The following is a 22,339-nucleotide window of genomic DNA, read 5'->3' as shown; positions in this document are numbered from 1 at the left end:
TTATTTTCCATGAGGCAACTTATAAAATTATTTATATTTTAAAACTATTGAATTCCTTTTTTTTGCACTTTTAGATGGTACTTGTAGAATCTTAAATTTGTACCCAAGCATTGGGTGTATTGCTATAGCCAAATAAGATTACATTAAAGCTACTGACTAGTTTTGTTTAAGTGATGATTTGGGGGCCAGCTATGGCAGCCTTTCCCCGTATTACGTAGGTTAATGGAGCCTGAAAGTAGACGACAGACAGGTTAAGACTAATCTTCACGAGGCACAGAAAAGCTAAATGACCAGCAGTGGTTCTTTGTGGAGTATCCTCTCCTTTTCTTTCTTAGGTATGAAAGGAAACAAGATGTGTTAGCATTTTCTAACCATTGGTAGAGGTTCAGAAGCACACCACAAGAATAACTAAATGTATGCAGTTGTATTGTTCCCAAGTGCAGTGTTCATGTAAGACTCTTGAGAAGATTGTCTCTGGATAATATATTTTAAGTGTGTTTGGGGATCTTTTGTGAAGCTGAAGAACCAACTCCCTTAATTATTAGTTTTACAAATTCCTGCCTCATACATATAATTGTATTTTTAACAACATTACACACACAGGGCTTCCCTGGTGGCGCAGTGGTTGAGAGTCCGCCTGCCAATGCAGGGGACATGGGTTCGTACCCCGGTCTGGGAGGATCCCACATGCCGCGGAGCGGCTGGGCCCGTGAGCCATGGCCGCCGAGCCTGCGCGTCCGGAGCCTGTGCTCCGCGACAGAAGAGGCCACAGCAGTGAGAGGCCCGCGTACCGCAAAAAAAAAAAAAAAAAAAAAAAAAAAAAAAAAGATTACACACACAACACACACACATACACATACCCTTGGTATCTGCAGGCGATTAGGGGTTTGGCTCCAGGACTCTCCACGACTACCAAAATTCACAAATGATCATAGTGTATATACCATTTTGTGCCCTGCTTTGTTCTCCCAACAAAAATAGCTTCCATGTCATTGTAAACTAATTTTTTAGAGGTTGCCTCTTATTTCCCTGGGTGGATTATTAGAACTAACGTAATCATCACCCACCTATGTTGAAGTCCAACTGTCTGCAGTAATTAATAGAACTTTGTTTAGAGTCCATAAGAAAAATAAAAAGGAAAGTTAAAGTCAAAAATTTTCATTATCCACGGGAGATGTGGTCTGTCTCTAAAGTAGGGATGTTATTTATGTAGGTTCAAGGCAAAGCCCTGAAAGTCACCCCACACCCATTTTCCTCATCTCGATACTCCCTTGGTCACCAAATCCTGTAAGTTTTACCTCCTACATAATTCTGTCTTTGTTTCCCTTGCAAAGCTCAGTTCACACGAGCCTTGCTCTTGACTCTCTCTAATTAACTAGGACTCTGGTTATTCCTCCCCCTCCCCCATGCCCAGCAAACCTGCGTGTCGTTACTCCTATTATGACCTTTAGTTCACAGAATGTTTTTTTATGCCTTTGCCTTCCGCTGGTCTCTGAGTTCCTTGTACTGACCCTCAGCAGGCTACGTGGCATATATATCTTAGTATCTGGTATCTATCAGGAAGCTGGGAACACAGAACATCCTTAACAAAAATTGGTTCTAGAAGTGGGTGAATAGCTCCGCGTACTTTCAGCCAAGCAGGTAGCTCACCCATTCTGTTGGGTCTCGCCTTGTCAAGGTTCTGAACATTTCCATTCCTGTTTATTAATAAAACTCAAAGCCAGATCTCTCAAAAGCAAGCTTACTGAACCTTTTTCTAAATTTTACAATGAAATCTTTTCGGTAAATCACCTCTATTTGAAGCTTGCCTACCCCACAGGTAGAATTTTCTCAGGAAACTTGTGATCTGAATTTGAAAATCTGGATTCCAAGGTTTTCCGTCTAAAAGATCAGTTATCTAATCAAGGAGAATCTTCTCCTTCAGATGTTTTACTATACGTGATCTCATGCGGCATCCTCACAGATACTAGGAAAGGGTGGTGGGGAAGGGAGATTTCAATTCTCTTTATCGCTAATTGCTGGATGCCCAGAAGCATAGCAATTTAATTAGATATTCTTTGCAGTCTTATCTCTTCTATATAACCCTAGTTTTTATTCTTCTGTCTGTAAATGTTTAATCTCCCATTTTCACCTTACTGAGATGTTTGTCTCAGTATTCTACAGTGATGAATCCCTAGGACATGTCTTTCATGAAAATTATGGTTTGTGCTCTGAATATTGAAATATTCAATATTTCAGTATTCGTCCAGATAATTTCAGGGCACCCCAATTGCATGTTTAGCAGTGTATCTTAACTAATATCCAAACTGGCGGTTTCCCTTTTGTTAAAATTTTCCTGTTTTCTGAACCTTACACAGTTTAAGTTAATGAAAAGAAAACAAAACTGTTAAAACACTAAGGCCATGTTAATATCAATGTTAAGACAATAAAGTCTGTTGACGGGAGGGTCCAAAGTGAAAAGTCAGTCTCCCCCAGATTCCAAGATGTAGCCTCTTTTATGAGTTTCTGCTTTGTGGTTTTAAGTTACCACCACTCTGTGTTTCATAGACTAATAGCTATATTCCTTGATTTTTTTTTTTTTTTTTTTTTTTTTTTGCGGTTCGCGGGCCTCTCACTGTTGTGGCCTCTCCCGTTGCGGAGCGCAGGCTCCGGACGCGCAGGCTCAGCGGCCATGGCTCATGGGCCCAGCCGCTCCGCAGCATGTTGGATCCTCCCAGACGGGGGCACGGAGCCGTGTCCCCTGCATCGGCAGGCGGACTCTCAACCACTGCGCCACCAGGGAAGCCCTATATTCCTTGATTTTAAATTAGATAGTATTTACTCTTTTCTTTGGAAGAGGGGAAACTTGCATTCTTATAGCTTCTCTCATTTCTCCCCCGTTTTGACTTGCACACATGTGCACGCACACACTGCATTGCTAAAGTTTATAACAGTCACATACTCATCTGTAATTATAGTAACTATTGTATACTATGTAAATATACCACATTTATATTGTTATAAACATATAAATATTCTCTACAAAACTGCTTAGTTGTGAGTGGTCACAGAGGAAGGCGTATAATCCTATTTTACTAAATTCCTATGAGATTTTCTTAATTGAGTTTAGCCTTTTCACTTACTCCTCTGAGTATTTCTTAAACTTTTATTGCTGGTTGCTTTTCCTGTGTTTAGCACAAAATTGTTTCCCATCCGATTTCAGTGGGTGCTTGGGTCGATGTATTCACTTGCTCTGCCATCTCGTATCGGAATGGTCAGAAATGTTAAATGTGTTAGGAATTTTAAATCTTCAGCTTTGGACTTACTCGTATTTTTGGTATTTGGCCTAAAAATTGCTGAATGAAGCTGTTTTAGACAGCTACACCTTATAGATCCTACCGGGATTGGAGCTGTCAAATATTTTTTCCTCCTCTATCAAGATTTCACAAAATGGAATATAGCATTAATGGTCCTTAACCACGGAATCAAAAAATTCTGCTCAGAGGCTACCCTCAGGCTTGAAAGAAATTTCAGGAGGAAGGAGTCTCTGCCCATTTGCAGCAGCAACGGTAGCTCTTGTAGTCTTAGGAGGAATTTTTTTCTTTAATTTCTCCTTTGGGGTAAACCACATTTGCTTTGGCTCATTTAGAAGTGCTTGCTGCCACCGTTTCCTTGCGGGCCACGTGTTGTTTTTGTTCCCTGCAACCTTCTGTTTGGAAAGGCCCTTGGCATGTAGAAATAATATGGGTCTGTCACTTGTTATCGACTTAGCGTGGGAAGCGATGCAGCTTTTCAGAGTGGCTACTGTGGGTTTTCCTCGCTGTTCTCTGAGGGAACGCGAAAAGGGCAAAGAACTTTAGGCCTTTGTCTCAAATGCTTGTCCAGTCCATAATAGTCTAACCGTAGGAACGGGTAATGTCCTTAAGTAAGCTCTGTGGAAGAATGAGACTACTGTGAGCTCTACCTGTTGTAGATTTTATCATGAGCTTATAAATGTCTCTAACATTGGTTTTCACTTAAATGCAAACAGAAGTGTAGGTAATGGAAGCCTTTTTTTTTTCCTTTTTCTTTTTAACAGCTATTTAGCTTGCTTTATTCTTCTTAAAATTGTAGCATTTAGATAAATATTCCATTAGTAACAGTGCTCAGTTATGCTGATATCTTTGTAACCCAGAATTTTTTCTTTTCATTTGGCACTAGAAACAAAGTGAATTTTTCAGCCTGTGTTTTAAATGTAGTTAAAAATGTTCCAGCTTCTGAAACTGAATGATTTTTTTTCTTGAATATGCTTTATGTATTTGTACTTTCCTCCAAAGGTGATATTAACTGATCGTTATATTTTATAGTCACAGGAGGTTGATTGTCTTACAGTGTTCAATTTGCAGACATGTATTTGCAAACACTTCAGAGAGAGTGTCTTTGACTATAAGGAATTCAACAAGCCCATTTAGAAACTTTATAGTGAGTTTTTAAAATACAGTGCTTTTAACGTTTGCAGTATGAGCTCTAGTGTGGTTTGTTTCTTTTAAAATATAAGCCTGATAACTGAAATGAATTTGATAAGGAAGCAGATCTTTCTCTTTTCTTGGGGAATGTCTAAGGCCAGAATATAAGAGAACTTCTATCTTAATAGAAAGTGATTTTAAGATTCTAATACTATTTTACTCATATTATTTCACATCATAGTATTTAGTTTATTACCTCTAAAAGAGGGTATTCAGAACTTCTAGATTTTAAATTATCAATCATCTACTCTTTGCGTCAACATGACAAAGAAGATGATTTAACTTCTTACAATTTGAGATTCATCAGGCCATTCAAAAGCTTTTGTATGTCAGAAAGTAAATTTTTTACATAATTCTTTAAATCAGTAAGTAATCGAGTAGAAATAGGATTTAATCAGATTACATTATTAGCATGAGATTACCTAAAACATGGCATGTCGGTCATCAATTAGCAGACACAACTCATCCCCCAGTTTGCCTGGTGTGTGTCAGGTACTATTCTCACGTTGACTTTTAAAAATGATTGCTTTTAAAGTTAATTACCAAATTTTATGTTTGTCACTTTGGGAGTTAATTACCTTGGGTGACAATTTCTAAACTGTTGGGAGCATCCAGTTTAATATTCGGTAAGAAGTCCCCCAGCCATGGTGATGTGGCTCTGAGTTAAAGGTTCATAAACTAAAAACAATGGTTATAACTTTTATGACAGAAATACAGTTCAAGAGAATTTTTTATATAAATAAGAAATGTTGCCATTCTGAGATTTCTTAATATCTGACATTTCTAAATACCTTTGTTGGTGACTAACATTTATGAGAACAGTTTTGGTTCAGTGTGGTTAAATGGATGGTTTACAAATTTTCTCTACACGTATGTATTCTCTGTTTTGTTTTATATGTATGAAGCTCGCTTGTGAAAGTTGACCTTATTTCCAGCTTTGTGATTTGGAGAATTGTAATCATTTTAAGATTAAGGTTTTTAATATAAACACTGCAACCTGAATTATACATATTAAGTCTCGTAACTTGCCTTTTGATCTTTCGCATGCACTGTATTTTCATGTTAGCACTTCCTTTTTTGTTGTTTTGTTTTTGTTTCTGTTTTTTTGTTTTTTGGCCTCGCCGCACGGCATGCAGGATCTTAGTTCCCGCACCAGGGTTCGAGCCCATGCCCCCTGCATTGGGAGTGTGGAGTCTTAACCACTGGACCATCAGGGAAGTCCCAGCACTTCCGTCTTTAAAGTAAAATTCACACTGCATTTATAGACATTGAGTCAGGCACTGTTTCTCACTTTTTATTTCTTATATTATTAGTTTTTTCATTCTTGCGTTTTCACACTGACGTCAGAGATTATTTATCAGGTAGAAACAGGTAAAGCCCTTTCAGAATTCAAGAACAGGGATGACATTTTGTTGACTAGTCCTTAGTTTTTTTTCTCTCACTTTTGCCCTTTCCCTTTCCTATTTGGTTAAACCTGTTTTCTGTTCAGAGAGAGGTAAGCTCTTCGAACAGGTATCACTAGGAACTGGAATACATAGGCTGGACTTCACATCTGGACACAGCTAACAGCCCATTTAAGAGCAACTCCACTGAATGCTCCATTATTTTTTAGAATTCTGGCACTTCAAGGGACTTTGGTCGTATCTGATACAGAAAGGAAGAAGCAGTCTGAGGAGGTTAAAGGAGTTGGTCAAGGTCATAACTCAGCTAGTAGATTGCTGGACATCTCATCTATAGTTGACTGAGTGTATATACCACTCAGTTTCCCAGAATTGAAGCTGTGACCCAGACAGTGGTTGGTGCAGGTAGAAGTTCAAGACCCCTCTTCTCCCACAAGGAGCAATGAGAAGTCTTGAAGGAAAGGACTTAAGCAGAGGATGATATGATCAAATTTGCCTTTTTAAAGGATCAGTCTGTCCTCACTTGAGCATGATTCGGGGGGGTGGGGGGAGATAGGGTAGACTGTAGAGGGGTTGGTATGTTGAGGTGCCGTTGCAGATATCTAGCTTGGATTAGGGCAATGAGACTGATGTAGAAAAACAGAGAGGTTGAAGGGATATGTAAGGTAGTTACTGGTTGAGGGAAGAGAGGAGTCCTATGATGCTTGATTTCTGCCTGGTAGAGCCCGTTAGCTGGTGGTGCCAGGCTTCTGAGAGGTCCAGCTTGTGGGGTGGAAGGAAAAGCATGAATTGCGATTTAGACCCATTATGTTTAATAGTCTATTATGAACAGTTAGTTGCTTACATGGAACCAGAATTGAGAGGAGAATCAGAGCTGGGGATCTGAGTTTAATTAGAGCCGTGGCTGCGATTGAGATTCCCTAGGGAAAGAATTTAGCCCGAGTAGTGGCAGAATATGGTGTAGAGAGAAACAGGTACACCAGTTTTCATATGGTGGATATCTAAAAGGGTGAGATAAGCTGGCTGTAATTTAGCTCTCTTCCTCTTGTTACCACATTGAATATAAACAACAAACGATCAGATAGAGAAGGTGTGGGTCAAACAGGGTTATTTCTTGAGCCCAGGTCAATGAAATGCTACTCAATTATTTGGAACTGTCTTTGTTACAAAGAATAGTGGTAACAACATTTTCAGTTCATGGGATTTTGCCTAAAATTCTACATCAAATTGAGACATAGTTTTTCTTATTAAAAGTTATACAATTTTCCATAAGTTTCTATGAAACCTGTAATACCTAGAGTCAGTCGGAACCTCCAACTGCCCCATTGAGATCGTCTTCACTCAGTGTCTCATACAATTTCTCAAACTTAATATTTTAAAACTCAACTCCAACCTTACCCTCAAACCTGCTTTTTCTCTGGTCTTTCCCATCAAGTCACAAAGCTCAGAGCTGCTTTAAATTTTTTTTCCAAAAAATTTTTAATTGAGGTATAGTTTTTACAATGTTTCAGGTGTACAACGTAGTGATTCACAGTTTTTAAAGGTTATGCTCCATTTATAGCTATTATAAAATATTGGCTATATTCCCTGTGCTGTACAATATATCCTTGTAGCTCATTTATTTTATAATACATAGTAGTTTGTACCTCTTTATCCCCTACCCCTACCTTAACCCTCCCCCTTCCCTCTCCCCACTGGTAACAACTAGTTTTTTCTCTATGTCTGTGAGTCTGTTTCTTTTTTGCTATAATCTCTAGTTTGTTTTATTTTTTAGATTCCACATATAAGTGATATCATACAGTATTTGTCTTTCTCTCTCTTATTTCATTAAGCATAATACCCTGCAAGTCCAATGGAAAAAATGTCATTCTTTTTTATGGCTGAGTAATACTCCATTGTGTATACATACCACATCTTCTTTCTCCATTCATCTGTTGATATGGACACTTAAGTTGCTGCCGTATCTTGGCTGTTGTAAATAATGCTGCAGTGAACATTGGGGTGCATAAATCTTTTTGAATTAATGTTTTCGTTTTCTTCGGATATGTGCCCAGGAGTGGGATTGCTGGGTGATACGGTAGTTCTGTTTTTAGTTTTCTGAGGACTCTTCACACTGTTCTGCACAGTGGCTGCACTAATTCACATTCCCACAACAGTGCATGAGGGCTCCTTTTCTCCACACCCTCGACCACATTTGTTATTTGTGGTCTTTTAGATGATGGCCATTCTGACAGGTGTGAGGTGATCTCTCATTGTGGTTTCCATTTGCCTTTCCCTGACGATTAGCGACGTTGGCCATCTTTTCATGTGTCTGTTGGCCGTCTGTATGTCTTCTTTGGAAAAAGTTTTATTCAGGTCTTCTGACCTCTTTTTAATTGGGTTGTTTGTTTTTTGATGATGAGTTGTACGAGAGCTGCTTTAATTCTTTTTGGTGGGGGGGGGCGGTACGTGGGCCTCTCACTGTTGTGGCCTTTCCCGCTGCGGAGCACAGGCTCCGGACGTGCAGGCTCAGCGGCCATGGCTCACGGGCCCAGCTGCTCCACGGCATGTGGGATCTTCCCAGACCGGGGCACGAACCCGTGTCGCCTGCATCGGCAGGCGGACTGTCAACCACTGCGCCACCAGGGAAGCCCGAGAGAAGCCCGAGAGCTGCTTTAATTCTTAATTCTCCCTAACCCTCTACACCAATTACACTATTGAGTATGATCAATCCTCCAAAATATATCTCCAGTCTGTCCTATCCTGTATTTATGACAGTGGCTCTGGTTCAGGCTGCCTCCGTCTCTTACCTGAATTCCCCCAGTGCACTCCTCACCCTTGTCCCTGCTTCTCTTCTTGCTGCCCTCTCTCTGAGCCATTCCCCACGCAGTCAACGCAGAGATTTTCTTAAAGGAAATAGGTCATTCTGCTCCCTTGCTCAGAACCCGTCCGTGATTTCCTTTTGTACTTAAGATAAAATTCAAAATCGTTTTTTGGGTTTACAGAGTCTGGCACATTGCTGATCCCGGTCACATCTGCCAGCTCCGCTCTTCCCCGGTGCTGTTTCCCGTCTCAGAGGCTCCTATCCCAACCCTTTACTTGGCCAATTCTATTCATTCTTCACGTTTCAGGCTAAAATGCCATTTTCCAAGGAGGTATTTGCTGAGCCTCCCCCTTCAGATGTGTTGCTCCTTCTCGGCATGGTCAAGGAAGGCCTCCCTTTGCAGGTGAGTGGCCTCAGGGCTGACCCGAAATGACAGCAGGAGTGACCGCTTCAGGATCAGGAGCAGTGCCCGCAAGGCCTGAGGCTGAGATGACCGGGAACTGCAATCAAGCTGCCTTCAAACCACACGAGGCTCAACTTGCTAAAGCGCTTGGACAAGAGAGTCTCTACAGAGAGTCAAATAATTCAAAGCTTTTTCTTCAGCTGAGGCCTGCTTTGCAAGAAGCAGATCTCCACTCTAAGTCATCCACTCTCGTTCAGATTCCTAAACAGGTTTCACCAGTATTTGTCATGCTATTGACCCAGCTCAGCAGTGGGTTCGTGAGGGCTCAGTGACTCTGACATACAGGGTACCCCATACCTGGTTTCCTCTTGGGCAAGAAGCATCATAGCATACAAAAAGCATTGATTTCAACACCAGTGAAACTTGGGCCCAAATCTCAGCTTTGTTACATGTCGGCTGTCAAACTTGGGTACCGTATTTCTTTGCTCTGCGCGAGTCTCTAACCTGGTGGGCGGTAGCTGGGATTAAAGGATGTGCTGATGCTCTGGCGCTAAGCACAAAGCAGTTGCCTACAGGTGATTCTCATCATTGTCTGCCTGTGCTGTTTACCCTCTGCCTAAAATTATCCAAGGGATTTCTCTCCAATTTTAAGACTGCTTCACATCGCCTTAGCAACTATGTCCAATAGTATTAACACATGCAAGCTTTTGAAAAGAAAACAACTGATGAACACATTGGCCAGAATTCCTTAATGGCTTCTCTCCTGAAACAAGGAGGAGAAAAATGATTCTGTGAGGTAAAGATAAATGTTATAGAGAATATAGTTTCCTCTAGTTTTTGTTTGATCTTTTTATTCTCTCTGAAGACAGTCTCAAGGAATGTGGAAAACTTCAAAAGCAGAATAGAAGCGCTCAACTTTGACACACGGAGACCTTTATGGCTTTTCTGTTTACACAGTGATTTTTTTTTCTTGTTTTAAGCCCTAGGTAACAAAGCATCAAGAGTGGAATTGGGAGGCAGCCTTTCAGATTGAAATGCTTAAGTAAAACCTTGTCAGAGTGATTCCACACAAAGAAATGTTAGTTTGACACTCGAGGGGGCATGTTCTGATTTGGTTTCTGTCCTCAATGTTTTACATTTTAATCCTGCCACAGACTTTGGATTAAAAAGTTGTTACCTTCATCATCATGCTCAAATGTTGAGGCTCAAACAGAGCAAATCCGGTAGATTTATGTACCTTTTCCCTGGCCTGGAAGGAGTAGTGGTACCTTTTTTATTTACATAGAGACTTTGTCAACAGCACCAAATACAATCGTTTGCTTTTGTTTATTTTCTCCTTCTCTTTTTTCTAGGATTATGACAGTTTCTTTGAATCCAAGGAAAGCAACACAGTCTTTTCATTCTTAGGCCTCAAATCACAGTTGGCATCAAAGGTAGGTCAATCTTTTCTTGTTGTAAAATGTATCTTTCTTGAGTTCTTCTTAGGGATTGAGGTTGAAGGAGTGCATATCTAGTCTCCTAAATTTTCAGTTTTTGCTTTCTCAAATACACAGTTAGGACTGCTCAGGGTAAATAAAGACACACAAGGAAGCCAGTTTTTTTTCTTTCCCATTTTCAATTGTTGCTGTATATTAGAGTTTTATCTTTATTTAAACTTCAGTTTATTTATAATTTATATCTCCTTCTTCCAAGAAAAATTTAAGGTAGCAAAAAACAGTAGGTGCTTTTTATTTTAAAGTGCAAGTTCCCATTACTTTACATTTTTTGAAATAGAATCAAAGCCATGTGTTTAAGGTCGTCTGCAATTTAAGCCTTTTACATTGGAAGGGACGTGGTTTGCAGTAACAAATGGTCAACCTTGAAAAAAAGGGCAATTCCTAAACTAATCAGAGTGTTTTCGAAGCCACTTTATTGTGTCATATGTCTTTTAGCAAATGTAAAAGGCTCAAACTTTTCTAATATTTAGAGCTATAGATGATATATATTATGGTAACTTTGTGAAGCACGTGGATTCACTTTCAAAATAAAAAATAATATTTCTTTATTAAATAAGGCAGTATTTTGATTGTTATTTCCACTTCAGAAATACTATATTTTTCTGATTATGAAAGTAGCCTAGGCTCATGTAGAAAAATTGGGAAAATGCAAAAAAGTACAAAGGAGAAAATAAAAAGTCACCAGAGAAAACCACATAAACATTTTTGGTGTATTTCCTTGCAATCTTTATATACATAGCAATTGAGGTTTTGACTGTATTTCAAATTGAGACTGAATTCTAAAGCTTCTGTTTGTAACACTGAATTGAAATGAAAGTACATTGCTGGGAACTTTGATATCTGTAAGTAATAGGTCTTTTGAGGCTCCCCAGGATTTGTGCCGTTTCTGGAACACTTGTGGGAGGAAGACAGAGACTATCAATAATAAAAATTATACAACAGCACCTGTAGTTCCTCGCCGACGTGAAATCATGCTTTGTTATACATCAGTAAGTCCACAGATGCTTGTGGGTGGTTTCTGTGCACATGTTTTAAAGAGACAAAACCCACACAGAAAACCCTTAAAGGCGCTTCAAACTATCTTTATAAAGATGGAACATTGCAATACTTAGGAAAATGAAAGTATTTTTGTAACATGTTTCGTGCAAAGACATGTAAACCATCCAGATTTATCTTCAGAGAACTAGAAAAAACTGGGGTGGGAGCAGTCTAACGGGTGCATAAATCCGGCGGACACCAGCGTCTGTGCAAAAACCTTTGAAAAATACTGCGTGCTTGCCATCTTTGTTCTCATTTTCCCTGAAGATGTAGGTTCCTTTGAGAGGCTTCGGGCTGACTTTTTTACTCTTTGAAAATACTTATTCTCTTAGAAATTTCTCAGGAAACCTGTGACCTGTAGGATATGCCTTCTCACATGACTTAACGGTCATGGGATTGGAGTTGGTCTTGATGGCATTGAGGTTTGCTTGATTGCAGGAGACCATTCCACGGTCAGTGAGAGCGCTAGGCACCTCCACCCATTCAGCCCCCCGCTTTCAGGCACCTGAGTCAGTCAGACATGAGCAGGGGCCCACGGAACCAGAGTGGAAGGCCACGGTGCCGGTGTGTGTGCCATCCCCTCTCGTGAGCCATTCAGGGCCTTAAGGGTTAATAGGAACTCATACTTCACCTCCGTAGGAAAGAAGTGCAAATATCTTTAAGAGCGAGTCAGCATTTTCCCCCTTTCTAGTTAGTCATTTTGTACCTTGGTAGTAATTCATTATACAGTCTACCCTCTAAGGCCTAGACGGAGCATTCACGGGTATGATGTACCAAAAGATGGAGCCCCCTTTCCTGTCTCCTTTCCTACCCTCTCTGCAGTACACACACGAAAGACCAGGCGAGCAGGCCTGCCAGGGGACGTATAAAGACTCCATTAGCATCTAATTGCTCTCACACAGTGAGGGGAGAGAAGGTCCGTAGGAAAAGAACATTCACAGACCCAACTCTAGACCCTGGGCAGTTCTGCAAAGTGGATGGGGCAGAGGAGGGTAGGAGGCCACAGAATAGCGGCCTGCAGGCCACATTGGTTCTGGATGTGTTTGTCCTGCACGGACTCTTTTTTAAAGACTTCAGGTGGGTTGCTGATACTTAAAATACAGATTTCCCACTTTTCTCCAGAATTTGAATTGTTGCAGCCCTGGTGGGGGGGGGAGGGGGTCCCACATCCTTCTGTGGCCAGCTGGAGCCCACCGTGGTACCTACCGAAAAGAAAAGAAGGCCTTTTCACCAATACTTTTCAGGTAGAAAATCATCAGTTTTCTTATCGTAACAGATTCAAAGCAGAGCCTGAAATGGAAGTTTCTGCTTTCGGATCCCTGCCATTCAGGGGTGATATTGAAAATACGCAACCACCAGTAAACCTTGAGCACTGACCAGCCAGGGAGCAGGTCTCAGAGGCCCACTCCCAGCCGATGCCAGGGGTCAGCCATCCAGTGGCTGGATCATGGTAGCACTTGGGGGAGAGGGGTATCAGCTATTTACCAATAGGTATGGCCATTCCAGTGCCGTTCGTCCCCTCAGGTCACCCTCCGCAGGGCCCCTGAGTAAGGTAACCCCCGGCCACGCCACTCACGCAGGTGTGAGTGGAACAGTACCTCAGAGGAGTTTCCTCAGTTGTTGAAAACACGTGGCTTTCTTTCCACTTTTATATTTGGCAGGTCAGGTGGGTGTGACTTAACTCTGGGCTCTGATCCCTGAACCCAGGATTTATTTGCTCTTATCCATCACATGGCGGTGATTTCTTGTGATTTCCAACATCTCTGTTCCTGACATTTAAAATATCACCGCCAGGGTGAAATTTCTTGCCCGCACAATGCAATAACTGGCTTTTTTTTTTTTTTTTTTTTAAACAAATAGGCAGAACCTTAGCGAAGACAAGCGGAAGAGGACGGAGATGCATTTTGGAGCGCCCCTGGTACTCAGCACACACCTGCTTACCTAATGCATCACTGTGACAGAAGCCACATGCATTATCAGTAACTTTGCTTGCCACGGAAAAGGTGTTTTGGGAAGACATGGGTCTAATGGGATTGCATGAGTGCTTTAAACCAAATCAGGCCCGTGGTGGGTTTTTTCCTTGTTTTCAGAATTGCCTGCAGTTGCCTCACTCACCCGGAGGTACTGTCACCTGTTACAGGTGTGCCTCCTGAATAACTGAGTGATAAGCAGGTGGCACCATCAGAGAGAAAGTACTGGATCTGCCCTGGGTTGTAGTTGATGCCAGGATTGCTCAGACCTGCTTCTCTTCAGGCCACCTAGGTGGTGTCCTTGAAATTAGTCTGCCAGGCTCTTAGAATATTTTGATCAGAAAGGAAAAAAAGCAATGTTGGTTGACAAAGGGCTAAAGATCTTTGCTGCAGATTCACAGGCATCACTATTCCAGTGCTTTGTCATAACTGTAGGAAAAACTTAGATGTTCTAGCCTCCTTTTGGTAATGGAAATTCTTACCCCCCCTAAATCCTCCAAACCCCTACAGATGTTTCCAGAAATCACTGTTGCAACAATGTGTCATCAGAACCAGTTGACAGGGATGAAAAGAATTGCTATTTGGAAAAAAAAATGCTTATCTCTTACAAAGGAAAAGTTTCACCTAATGTGTAAGATGACTTAAAAGATATCTTTAAAAAGGTGCACTGATAGTTAATTTATAGGGACATTATCTGACTCGTACCCGAAGGCATTTCAGCTCTAGCAACTTATTATGCGTAAGTGCACATATATTTTTAAACGCAGCTCCCCCAACTAATAGCTGCTTATATATTTTGCAAAGGGATTGTATTTTTCGAGAAAGGAAGATCTCGGTTAGATATATTTTGTGAACCCTTGATTGATGAGGCATATTAAAAGATACTAATATTGCTGCACACTTTAATTTTTTTTCCTGTGTTACTTTTCATCGGTCCTCTGACACTGCCAGTTCATAATTCTGGCCAATGCACAGTTCCGGATTTTCAGAGTAACATAGATACATGTTCTCATTCCATATATGAACACCAGTGATTTTTCAGAACAGAGTACATACGAGAAAGGGGCTGTCAGAGACTCACTCTGAATTGTACTTGGCATGTGAAATCTCTCCTTCCTTTGGAGTGGGTGCTGACAAACACTGAACCCGTCGACTTCATTAGGGCAAAGGCTTCTTTTCTGCATCCTTGTCCCTGCTCACATTTTTTTAGAGTTTTTAGTTGCCAAACCTGGGAATAGTCTTGAATAGAATAAATTCAGAGTGCTGCCTAAGATATTCTGCTATTCTCAGTGTCCTGATGGTGGCCCTGCCCTTTTGATTCTGAGCAGGAAGTTTGTAAGAAATGGAAAGAACAGAAGAATTTAGTCCCTGTCACCTGTGTTCTCTCTCCCTCCTATTCTAAAGAACTTGTTGAATGCTAAAGCTGACATCCCAGCCTGAGATTTGCATCCCAGGACTACAACCAGAAGGAAAGCATGCCACTGATTCCTACATGACTGGAACAGATATATGATCCACCATTTTCTCTGCAAGGAAAGCTGCTGTAAAATCATGGCTATGACTGCTTAGTTGGCATTAAATACGATCCAGGTCAAATTCCACTTGATAAATCCCAGGGACTAACCAGGAAATGTTTTTGAACTGGATATCGTGTTAAAGTCTAAGAAGACTTAGAATTTCTTTTTAAGATACAGCAGTTTTTAAAAGTTAACGTTGCAATGGTCTAACTTACATTTTGTCTACTCTTGCCAGTGACTACCGAGAAGCAGCTTGGTAAGATTGAGTCTTGGGGTTGTAGGATCAATTCAATACCTGCTAGACCAAGAAAGCTACTCAGAATTGTTTGTCTCAAAACTTCTGAATTACTCTGGTTGTGGTAAGCCCAGTATGGTTGTCCTAAACAGACTAGATGAATAGGAGTGCTAAATTATTTACCACAGTTACAGATCATCTACCGCACCCCACTTTTTTTTTGGGGAGCAGCAAAGAAATAGGAGAGACCAGCTTCACCTGGTATTGTGCTTGTTATGAGCAAGCTAGAAACACATTGTGTGGCGTTTCCCTCAGTACCCAGGCTCTGCAGAGTCCTAAGGTATTGCCCTCTGGGACTGCACTGTGTCCTTACTTGTGTTTTACCAGCTGAATTCCAAACCTGTAATGGTTTTCTTCATCCCTTCTTTTTTCGTTTTGTTTTGTTTTGTTTTTTTACGGTACGCGGGCCTCTCATTGTTGTGGCCTCTCCCGTTGCGGAGCGCAGGCTCCGGACGCGCAGGCTCAGCGTCCATGGCTCACGGGCCTAGCTGCTCCGCGGCATGTGGGATCCTCCCGGACCGGGACACGAATCCCTGTCCCCAGCATCGGCAGGTGGAATCTCAACCAGCGCGCCACCAGGGAAGCCCTTTATCCCTTCTTTAACTAGCTGCCTTTAGATCTGAATAATCATAGTCTTAAAAATCTAGGAAAGAAGTGGATGGGAATTGCAGACATAGATGTAATATCAAAAGCATTTTAAGACAGAATTTTTATTTCCTGTAGTAGGCTTGTTGGGGCAAAGAAAATGTGCTGCTAAAAATCAAATTATCCCATTTTAAAATGAGATAAAATACAGAGAGTGCCATCCTGCTAGGTATATGCAGACCAGAAGAAAATTTAGTTGGGGAAGTACTTGTTTTTCCACATTCTGGTATTCTATTAAAATCAAAAAGGAGAAAAGGAGGATTTTTTTTTTCTCTCAGGCTCTAATATATTTTAGATTTGTTTCTGTTTTATAGATTTATTCAACACTCCCACATAGATGTTTTTATATTACATGAATTTAATAACGAACTAAACTTATTTTTGTCCTTCCTTGTTGAAAGGTACCAAAGCCTCTTTCTGGTTTGTTTTGTTTTGTTTTTTAATTTGATTTTGCTGTATAGGGTTTTGCTTTTTCTAGAAATGCTTACATCTTTTCTAAAGTGTCAGAGCCCACTTTGATCTGCAAAATTATTGTGTTTAGATTTCCATTTGTATGCATTTATTTGTCTCTAAAGGCATTGGTGAAATCTCAGATTTTATATTCAGCATTAAAGAGGAATAAATTACAGAAAACACATTCTGAAAATGGAGTGCTTGTTCCCGACCATTTCTTACACCTTTTCTAATTTTGCTTCTGTGTTTGGTTGAAACCTTCTTGTTTAGCTGGGATGCTGTATTTCTGCTCCCGTCATGAACCCCATACCTGAAAGCTGCAGATTCGTTGTAAAAATGCAGACGGATCATTTGAGTACTTGAGGAGACACACTTGTGGTTGTGTGTTTGTGTGTGTGTGTGTAAGTGTGTGTGTTGGAGGTGACTGCAGAATCATCTCAGACAGTGACCAGGACGAAGGATGGCGTTAACTCACTCATTCCCTGGTTGGTTCAAATAGATGAAGGTGGTTTCTTGAGTACAATGAAGCGATGGGCTGTGGATTCCCTTCCCTAATTTCGTGCAGGAGAAAAGTACAGTGTAGCCACAGCCCTTAATAGCAGGGCTGCCTTTGCTGCAAACACCTCTGAAGGCAGAAGACGTTTCTGAAGGCAGCGTCTGAGGTTAAGCCCATCGCTGAACTATTTCTAACTTAAACACCAAGATGAGGGAGGGTGAAGGAGGAGATAAAGAGAACAGGCTGTCAGTTTCCAGAAATGCACTAAATTGTGAAGCCAAAGAAGCCAAGTAATCCCCGCCCACTTGTAACCCAGATTTTCAAAGTTTTCCTAGTTTTCTAGAAATGCAGGCCAGGTTAGTTTGGTCATCCCATTAACCAGCGTGTGTTGAACCCCTAGAATGTGACAGGGACTGTCTGAGCAGGACAATAGTCTCCACCCTCAAAGAGGAGAGAAACGGAGAAGGATTAGCAGCAGTGACAGTGGCAGTGACTTGAGAAACAGGTAAGTTCACAGTGTTCCAAGCGATGGTTCGTCATCTGAAACGTGCTGTATAGTCTTTTTCTTTGTATGTTTCAACCAGTCCAATTTTTTAAATGATTTCCTACAGCAACAGAATAAATATGTACACACACACGTATATAATATATACACTGACATATAAAGAAAAATAAACACACCCCCGTGTGTCTGCCACCAGCCGCCTGCCTTTCCTTTGGGGCTCTGTGTGCTCCCTCCCTGACCCTGTCTCGTCCCTGTTTGATAGCGGGAGCCCATCCGGAACGCCATGTTGATCATAGCCTTCCTGTCCTTTATTATTTTACCTTTGTGTACATATCCTTAAAAACTAATAAATGGAATTAAACTCTGTTCTTCTGTCACCTTCTTTTTATGGTCATTGCATTTGGGCATAATCATTTTGAAACAAGTGCCCTAGCTTGTTTATTTTCACTGCTAAGTATTATTTTGTCGTATATCACAATTTTTCCCTTCTCCTATTGCTGAATATGGAAATACATCTTTCTTTGAAATAGAGAAAGGAAATGTTGCTACAAACATTCTTCTGTGTGATTTCTGGTGCACATACACAAGTAGATGTATACCTTGAGTAGAATTGCTGTGTCACACGTGCAATAAAGCACATCGTCAACCTGAACAGATAAGGCCAAATTGTTTTCCAAAGTAATGGTACCAACTGACACTCCACTGGTGTACTAGAATTTCTGGTACTCTCAATGTTCACCGACATTTAAGATCATCAGACTCAAAGTTTTGTCAAGCTGAGGTGTGTATCTCGTTGTGGTTTCATTTTGCATATATTTGATTACTAATAAGATGAACATGTTTTTACTATGGGAATTACTGTTTCTTCCTGGAAATCCCCCTTTGTGTCTTTTACCATTTTTTCTATGGCGGTGTGTTTTCAATTTTTTTTTTTTAAATAAGTGAGTATTTTATTTTTTTTCAATTATTAATTTTTAAAAGTTCTTTATACTTAACCTTTTCCTGGTTAATGCTCACCTATTAGAGAGAAACCATATTTGGAGTGGAAGTCTTCTGAAACTATTTCCAGAATTATGAAAAAAAGCATGTGAAACTTTATTCTATTTGGAGAAAATAAAATTAAACACAGATATTGTGTGTTTTTATTGCATGCTAATTTTCACCTTGTCAGCGTATCAGCCAGGAGAAGATATACCTTGGAAACCTCTCTATGCTCTCAAAGGGTTCCTTCTTTGAAGAGATTTCAAGGCTCATCAATTCCAGTTATTTGGTAGGAAATTAATGTCATGATTTGGTTTTCTGCTACAGAATTAAACCAGAAGGAAATCTTTATACAGACTGCATGTTTATATATGCACATTTCCTTACTATGTTAACATAGAACAGGCTTACAACGATAGGCCAAAATGATGTTATACTTCAAAGGACATTTAAAAAATGATTAATTTGCAGAACACACAGTTTTGCGAGCATTAGCCCGCTGTGGCCCCCTTTGCCTGGCAAAGCAGTAAAGCTGTTCTTTTCTACTTCCCCACCCACCCCCCGCATAATGATTTATTTGAGTTATTGGAGACTGGACTGAACCTATACTCATAATTAACTAATTCTTAATCTGAATGAAATGTGACCATCATGTGACTATAACCCAGTATGTTGTGGTAGTAGCATGTTTTCATGTGTGTAAACTGGTTGGCAGGTATAAGAACAGGACACTACAATGCAGTCTTCTTTTCTGAGGCCCCTGCTAATCAGGGGACAGCATTTTTAATAGACCAAGGACCCTGACATTTGAAAGCATGTTAACTGAAAACTTGGTACTGCTTATAATGAATGGCACAAAGATTTAGACCTTTTTATTAAAACAGCGGTCCATACTCTTGCAATATACATCCTTTTGGGTTCTATAATGATAAAACTCACTGTAACCAAACTTTCCACTGAAAAAGCTCTAATGCAAATATCTATCGTCATTAATGTAATGGAAATGAAAGCTCTGTAGTACAGAACAGCGCTGCTCAGCGTGGTACCAGCAAGCCACATAGAATTATTGGACACTTGAAACGTGGCTCATTGACTTTGTGATGTGCTGTGAGTGTGAAATATGTTCCAGATTTTGAAGACTTAGTATGAAAACTGTAAACTATCTATTAATTTTTATATTGGTTATGTTTTAAGTGATAATATTTTGGATATATTGGGTTAAATTAAATATTAAAAACTAATTTTGTCTTTTTTTAATGTGGCCACTAGAAAATTTTCAATTACGTATATGGCTTGCGTTCTAGTTCTCTTGGACAGTTCTGTTCCAGCCTCTTTACCTGAATTTCCAGTAGAGAAAGAAATACCTTTAAATGCTTTTTTGCATTTTGGCAAAATATCTCCTTTTTTTAATTGTTATATGAAAGGAAATGTGAACCTCTTCTGGAATATAATTTTCTAATACTGATGCCAAGGATAAATGCTTTTCTCATTTTGCTTTTTGTCCCCCTAGCTTGAAGCATTTTTGTCGTGAAGGGGGAGAGTTTTTTTCCTGGAATAAGAAGAGTAATGTGTGTGCCTTGTAACATGAGACATCTCTCTGTGTCCAGCCTCTCGTTCCTGTATTGTCACGTAAAGTTGATATCCCCTGTTGAATCGGTCCAACTAAGTCATGGTGGCCTTTATCTGTTTGTTCTTTTTTTAAAAAAAGAGGGACTTTAATGAATCACACAGATACCATCTATAATCTGCAGAACAGTGATGAATATTAATAGGATTTTGTCCTAGATTTCCTAAAATGTTAGCTCTCTGTATCTGTAAAACTCATTTGAGCTCGAAAGAATATATGGATAATATGCTTTTAAAAGTTTCATTCTGGTCTCATTGCCAAAGATTAAAACAGAATGTGAATATTAAGGGAAAATAGCTTCCTTTCCCTGCCCAGGGTTTTTAACCATTTTCTTTTTGCTACTCTCTTAGCCAAATAGTTTGGGGGGAAGGCCTGTATTATTCTTATCATGAAAACAATTGGTGGCAACAGTACTCATTAAGTGGTAGAATGTTTCTTTGAATGATTTAGTTTGGGACCCTTCCCTGAAATAAAAGAGTGATTGTAGGACAGCCTTTGCCAACCAAGAGATGCCAACCATCTGTGTTTCCCGTAGCTGCTTTTGCATGCTGCTTTGGGGCTCTTCATTTGTCATTTTAATGAGCTACCACACCTAGGAAGGATTTAGCCTTTGGGAATGGGTGGAACAACTTGAGATAAATGATAGACACATTTTTCATGCTAATTTGATTTAGCTTATTGATACTATTTTCCCATCTGTTCAGTTGCGATGATACTTTTCTCTTAATTTTCTCCCTGTCAATCCATTTCATGTTGTGTGCTAATATTATCACCAGGTTAAAATACATGGGCTCTAGGACAGTCCACAGCTAGGCTCAGAGATGACTCTGAGGTCGAGAGCCGGGGCAGAAACACCACCAATTCAGCATCGACACCGTTTCCCTAGTCCAGACGCGTCCTTTTCTCTCTCCCTGCCTGTCTTTGGGGATAAACCACTCTTAACACAATCCGCTCCTAGCCACAGCCTAACCAACATGTACAGGGGGAACAGAGTGATGACAACAGCAATGTTTTTACTCTCCAGATTGGCAACCAGAAGGAAGGACTCCGGCTGCTTCTTCCCTTCCTGTACTGTTTTACAGGCCTAAGAAATATTTATTCTACTGGATCCCAGTCATAAATGAGAAACCGAATACTGACAGGTTTCCCATCCTAGTCATAAGTTGACTGGGCAAACAGAACTTTTAGCGGTTACATATTTAGCAGGTAAAATGACCACAGCATTCAGACTTGTGGTCAGTTTCTGAATGACGACAGCAGGAAACCAGTTCCCTATCGTTGACTCCTTTAGGGACCAGGCTGCCTCTTAGACCATTCCAGAGTGACCCAGTTCTCTAGGGACAGCTTTACCCGAGCCCCAAAATGTAAACAGTTACCTCTGCAGTGAGGATGGACAGGTATTACTGGAATCAGGTAGTGCAGACAAAATGACAAGTGGATGAAAGGGGAATGTGGGTGATAGTAGTGCGTACCCAGGGAGACAGCTATCTTCCTAAAATTGGGTCATTTTAACAGAGAATGGATTTTAAGTTTCCTCCAGTGTTACTGAAAACTTTATTAGTCATTCTCATTGCAAATGGCCCTTCACTGGGTAGTATTTTCAATATGCTATTGTTATAATTTACATTTTAATTTTCTGCTGGTTGGAACAGCATCCTTTGTGTGGTGACGTAAGTCACCGAATAAGCTGTCCAGCCAAAGCCCAAGAACTCTATGCTAATAAGTCGTGGGTTTTTTTGGTTGTTTTGTTCTTTGTACCTTGGTTTGTATCTTTTACCTGTAAACCTCTGAGAAAGGACAGAGTAAACCCTTTCCTATTTCAGAAATGGCATAATCACCAATCACCAGTTAAACCCAAATATGTTATAAAAACCAGATCCCTATCTCTTATCTTGTATTAAGACCATCATGTGGAGTTTTTTGATAACTACGTTGGTACCTGTATTGATATTTACGTTTGTGTGATGTAGTATTCTTTGTACCTTACCCGTGAGCATAAGTGTGTACTGTTTAGTATCTCAGAAGCTGCTTTTTTTGGGTGTTTCTTATCTTATACTATTTGGTCTGGGTCAGTTTTGTATTAGGAGAGAGGAATTACTTATATGTCCTCTTTTTACTTCGATACAGTAAATTTGTTAGATAAAAGCTGACCCTACAGTCAAATGAAATACATGGTTTGTCAGTGTGTGTTCAGTAGTCTATTTGATAATTAGTTATATGGCCATG

The 22,339-nt window shown here is 40.3% G+C and overlaps 1 protein-coding gene across 1 annotated transcript in view; it reads left to right on the top strand.

Moving 5' to 3' along the window:
- Positions 1–16,686, top strand: part of SH3BGRL2 (SH3 domain binding glutamate rich protein like 2) — a 96,009-nt gene extending 79,323 nt beyond the window's left edge. Inside the window, exons 4-5 of the mRNA XM_060030448.1 lie at positions 10,443–10,523; positions 13,485–16,686. Coding sequence (XP_059886431.1) covers positions 10,443–10,523; positions 13,485–13,496 — 93 coding nt within the window. The 3' untranslated portion in view covers positions 13,497–16,686. The remainder of the gene's footprint in view (positions 1–10,442; positions 10,524–13,484) is intronic.
- The last annotated feature ends 5,653 nt before the right edge of the window (positions 16,687–22,339 follow it).

Source organism: Delphinus delphis, chromosome 14 (assembly GCF_949987515.2).
Source record: "Delphinus delphis chromosome 14, mDelDel1.2, whole genome shotgun sequence".
In the NCBI taxonomy this organism is placed as follows: Eukaryota; Metazoa; Chordata; class Mammalia; order Artiodactyla; family Delphinidae; genus Delphinus; species Delphinus delphis.
The sequence above is the reverse complement of the archived record's forward strand: the minus strand, read 5'-3'. Positions and strand labels throughout refer to the sequence as shown.